The 5,282-nt window shown below is 41.4% G+C and overlaps 1 protein-coding gene across 1 annotated transcript; it reads right to left on the bottom strand.

Annotated features, from left to right (window-relative positions):
* Positions 1-2,048: 2,048 nt before the first annotated feature.
* RFESD (Rieske Fe-S domain containing) lies at positions 2,049-4,639 on the bottom strand. Its single transcript, XM_009288280.2, has 4 exons — positions 4,398-4,639; positions 3,359-3,539; positions 3,234-3,268; positions 2,049-3,007 (listed from the first exon to the last, which is right to left on the bottom strand). Exons 1-4 carry the CDS (start codon positions 4,473-4,475, stop codon positions 2,687-2,689), a joined length of 615 nt encoding a protein of 204 aa, XP_009286555.1. The 5' UTR covers positions 4,476-4,639; the 3' UTR covers positions 2,049-2,686.
* Positions 4,640-5,282: the final 643 nt, after the last annotated feature.

Below are 5,282 nucleotides of genomic sequence, written 5' to 3'. Positions count from 1 at the left end.
TCCTGATCCTTTCAGGATAACCCCCGCATTTTCCATGTCTTCACATGATAGGCCGGTATAACTGGAGACCTCGAAAGGGCTGGCAGGAGAAGAGACTCAGAGATGTCCGACTCTGGGACATTAAATGGTTACGGTATTTTCAAATCAAGTGCATATTCTAGCTCTTCAAAGCTCAGACAAATAAAACGGAATAGTGCACATATTTTTTTAAAGGTAGCAACTTTACATGCTGTAGGTTTTGTTCTTTGCTGTCGAAAAAGAAAAAAAAAAGGAGAAAAAAAAAAAAAGAAAAGAAAATCTAACAGCCAGCCAACTCTCCCTCCTTTGTTCACAGCCACCAGAGTTCATAATTCTCTGTTCCTTCGGTGAGCATCAACAAGAAAATTGAGGGGAAAGCAAACCAACTGACAAACTTTAGATACTAAATTAATGCGATCTCCCTGAGAATAAGCACATGTTTAAAGTAAAAGCAAAAACACCTTAAAAGCTTGCAGACAGACAGTATGCTCGAGAAGTACTGAAGAAAAGGGACTTATCTAAGCCTGGACATGCAGTTCCACTGATTTCGTATGATTAACAGTAAACATATGATTAAACACTTTGCTGGATTTTAGCCAGAAAATTCAGTTCTGCAAAAGCCTGAGCACTCTTCCACTAATACGAATGTGTTCATGAACTTTCAAGTAAAACTTTGTATTACTAACATTCTACTAAATGTCATACAGGCAATAGCATATCACTCATAATTGGTACTTTCTTAAACTGAACTGCATCTTTATTAAATTGTCAATTTCTATTAATGCAGTACTTTTTAAAAAAAAAAAAGCAGTAAAAATACTATCTAAGCAATCACATGAGTCAATGCAGGTATATCTGAAGACCGTACAACACTTTTCTTTTATATCATCCATGTCTTTCAATAGGACAAGACATCAATGCTCAAGTTTCATCGCCGGCGCAGGTAGTTGGATGAGGAGGGAGGGAAGGGAAGCAATTCTCCATCCCCCTCTGCAGCACCCAAAGGGATGTGTGCTCCGGGACCCTTGGAGTATCAGCTGTATCACCTCCCCACCTGCCTTACCTTCCTGCCATCTACCCTGTGGCTGCAAGGGGAGCGAGAAAGAGAAGGTTACGTATTCCTTTAAAAAACAAACAAACAAGCAAACAAAACCTGCACAGAGCTGGTCGGTAAATAACAGCATTTTCTAGCAGATGATCAAGATGTGATTCATCTGACAGAAGGCAGGCATTTGCATCTGATCTCGTTGGCACTGGCTGGCTGAGAAAAAGACGAGAGGAGGAGGAGGAGGAGGAGGAGGAGAAAAGCATTTCCGTGCTGCGGTTCTGCTAAAATACAAAACTGAAACAGGTCAGCTCAACAGCACCTTGAAGGTGCCACTTCTCCCTGTCAGTCACAAAAAACAATGTAAGGAGGCGCGATCAGAGGCGGACATCTAAATTTAAATGCGGTGAAATGAACTGATTGCGTGCTTTGCTTTTTTCATTCTGATCGATCGGGCACAGAAGTTTTCCTCTGATACTTCCCTATGCCTCGCTACTTTTAAATGCATTTACATGAACAATGCTGTGGACACAGACCTACTTATCCTTCACGTACATTAAGAGCAAGACAACCCACTGCACGCACGAGAGAAACTTACAGACCAGGCAACTTCACACTGAACCTGATTACAACCAAACTTCGCAAACAGCCAACAAGTCACCCAAAAATGCGCCCCAAGGAACTGCAGCCATGCAACTGCAGCCATGCAAGAGGATGCTAACCATTCGCCCAGTATCTCTCTACTCCGGACCCCGCGGGCTGGGCAGGAGAACCCACCATGTCCCAGAGCCCAGCCTGCCCCTCACGCAGCACAGCTCGGAGGGAAACTTTCTCAGAGAGGTTATCGGGGCAAATCTGATAATTATGCATGGATGCACATACAGAAACCTAACTTTTGGCTCTAAACTGAAAGCACATTTTTTCAAAGGAATGTATAAAAATGTGTTTACAATAAATAAAAACAAAGAAACAAGAGACACTATATTATGTATCAGGTTTTTACACCCAACAGCTTCTTTCTTTATCCAACAGAAACAGGAAGAACAAGCTATACATGACAAATGCTTGTCACTTTATTTGATGAACTACCAAAAGGAGTTCAACGAGGAGAAGGAAAATAAATACTTCTATGGAATCACAGTAGTCATACACAAATGGGCATAAAGAAGGTTACTAAAATATTTTGTACTTCCCTTTGTGGCACTTAATAAATATCCAGAGATTGCCCGCGTATCTACAAAGTTAAAAATTTCCATGTCATTTATACCGAAGGCATTATAAGTATAAAGTGTTAAGTATATAAACATAACCTTTACACCTGACTCTTTACCTTAAACTATGTCACGTGTTTTATAAGCAGTAATATACTACATACCCTCCTAAAGATTAAAACAATTCTAGCAAAATAGGATTTCTAAAATAGCAAATATTATGAAGCACTCTGCGGTGAATAAGTCTTTTTGAAATGAAAGTGCAAAAAAAAAAATCATTGGCACAAGATCAGTCACATTTCCAACAACGCAGAGCTTCTTATATAACATTAACATTAGAATTTAATCTGGAGACAATCTTTATGGCCACAGTACATTTTTATTTCACGACAACGGTTCTTCGTTGGTGCATTCACCAGGATTCCACTTTCTGGCCACCACTTGCTCTGCTGCTTGAGTTGCTTTGTTTTTCCATAGCTAAATCACCACTGTTTTTGTACTTATCAGCAAAATAGTCGGAGTCAAAGCTTACAGACAAATCTGGAGGACTCACATAAATGTTTCCATTGTCTATTGTGACTTTATGAATCCTTTGTTTGACTCCTTTTGATTGCCACTGTGGTGTTGGTGATGGCTCCAAAGGGTTTATTCCTTCATATAATCCTTCTCCTGTTTCCAGAGTAATTTTGTACTTATGCCAAGGACAAATAATACATGCTTGACCATTGATATCCTGCAAAGAAAAATTAAAAATAGCAAGTCATCGGCTTCTGATTCTTCTCCTGGAAGAATCTCTAGGCCAAAAGACATGTCTGGTGATTTGGCTGTATAGCTACATGCTATTTTACATATATGTACATTTCTTTTGATGTTACGTTTGGATAAAAGTATTCAAAAAAATGCATGGAGGATTTCAAATGACTCTATGCCCCTAGAGTATTTTTATTTTGCTTACATACCTCTATTTCTCCAAGACATAAAGCGCCTCCTTCATCTGAAACACGGTAGAACACAGTATTAATTTATGCAGCAGATTTTATGCTTAGTTGTTGCAACATTGAGATCATATGTGCAAATAGCTTACGGTAGCAGCGAGAGTCCATAGCATGAAATTTCCCTTCATGGTAGAAAACAACAATTTCTCTGCCATTGACTTTGGCTGTTATTCTTTGGGACCTCTTTATGTCATCTTCTTTGCCAATTAATATAAGACCATCTGGCTCCATTTCAGCTGTTCCTGTGCTTGAGCTGTGCAAATCCACATCCTTAAAACACAAAAAATTCAAAAAGCCACCTTATGAAACACTTATTTGAATTTCTACATGTAGAACGGGTGTCTCGGTCCCAGAGAAAACCCCAACCCATTTAACACATGAAGGGAAAGGAGCAGAAGTTTTAGTAAAAGACTATCAACATGCACGTGAACCAAAGCACATGAGGTTGGTGATAAAGTTTGGCCAACGTGTTCACTAACAGAACTGGGACTAGGAAAACCAGCTGTTGCAGACCTGGCACTTGAGGCTGAGGCAAGATAAATTCTAAATCACTATTCATTTACTCTGCACTTTAATCACCATATCCCCGGGGAAAGCTACATGCAAAAAAAATACAAGGGTGCTACATGTAAAATACTATACTATTTAGCTATGCAATGGGTAGACAGTAGCATTTACATATAAATCCAATACTCTTTAAATAATATTATGGCTAGATATACAAACTGATATAAGTTGATAAAGAACTGAAAATATCATCTGCAAAAGGGAAAAAAAATTTATTGAGAAGCTGTATTCAACCTGGGCTTTTTAGCAAATGTGTCTGCCTTTCCCTTCCTCCTCTTACATATTTCAAATGTCTCATAGCCTCTCCCTCTCCCAGCAGAGGACATAAGTAGTTTTATCACAAAACCTGCCTTCCTATTAAATCTGCTTACAATTAGCTACTGTGTTCCAGTTCCCTCCGAATTCCCAGTACAACCATACTACCCTCGCTTCCTCCGAAAGATCAGGCTAAAAAAGGTCTTTGTACACACTGAGACCAAAGGGGAACCGTGGGCGGCGGGGATCCCGCGGCAGAGGGGTGCGGAGCCACGAAGAGCAGCGTGGCAGCAAGCCACACCATACCTTAGGTCCACGCCAGATCGCAACGGAGATGAGAAAGCAGATGAAGAAATGGAGGCTCAGAATAATGAGGTCCAGCATTGCCTCTCTTCACTGTGCCTATCGCAACTGTCCTGCCTTGTTCACGTACGTGTCAGCGTGTGCTGCAGCCCCTCTTTACGTGCAAACGGGAGGCAGCGGGGCCGGCCCCTATAGCACCAGAGGCAGGTCGTATGGAGGTTCGGCGCGGCAGGAGCCAGCTCTGCCAGGACTGATAAGGAGCGGGGACGCGCTGGGGCTGGCCTGATAACAGCAGAAGAGAGCTCCGGGATCCTCCTGCTGCCTTGCTCCCCGTGAGCCCGTGCCACCACCGCCTCCTCCAAGCGGGATGCGCCAAACCAAAACCCTGCTCAGAGCCACGCGTTACCTTACGTGTTTATACGGGATCAGCAGCTGCGTGTTTCCTAATAAACCGTTACACCAGGAAGACTGGTATAAATAATAGTGTGGCATTTTCAAGGCCTGTTGTTATCTGATTTGCACATGATCAACCATAAGGACCGACTCTCTGCTTTCCAGTTTACAGGAACTTCCACCCAGTCTTACCCAGAAAGTGAAACGTCACTGTCAGACTCGCAGGACCATCCAATAAGGCATTCAGGCTTATTTTCTTTAGAAAATAAAGAAACTAATTTGCTTTAGAAAATAAGCATAGCGTGTAGCAAACTAACTGCAAGAACTGGAGTAGGAAATCTCCAATTTTTTACTATTACCATTTGGCTGACTCTGCCTATAAACTTCCCAAATTGGCCAAAATCTTAAAATGCAGAAGCCTGTAGTTAGAAACACTCTTATGAAGACACCTCTAAAAAACTGTGTATCTCTATACATACACAAATAGAGATACAC

Source organism: Aptenodytes forsteri, unplaced genomic scaffold, assembly GCF_000699145.1.
Source record: "Aptenodytes forsteri isolate BGI_AS27 unplaced genomic scaffold, ASM69914v1 Scaffold41, whole genome shotgun sequence".
Taxonomy (NCBI): Eukaryota; Metazoa; Chordata; class Aves; order Sphenisciformes; family Spheniscidae; genus Aptenodytes; species Aptenodytes forsteri.
This window is presented reverse-complemented; position numbering and strand designations above follow the sequence as displayed.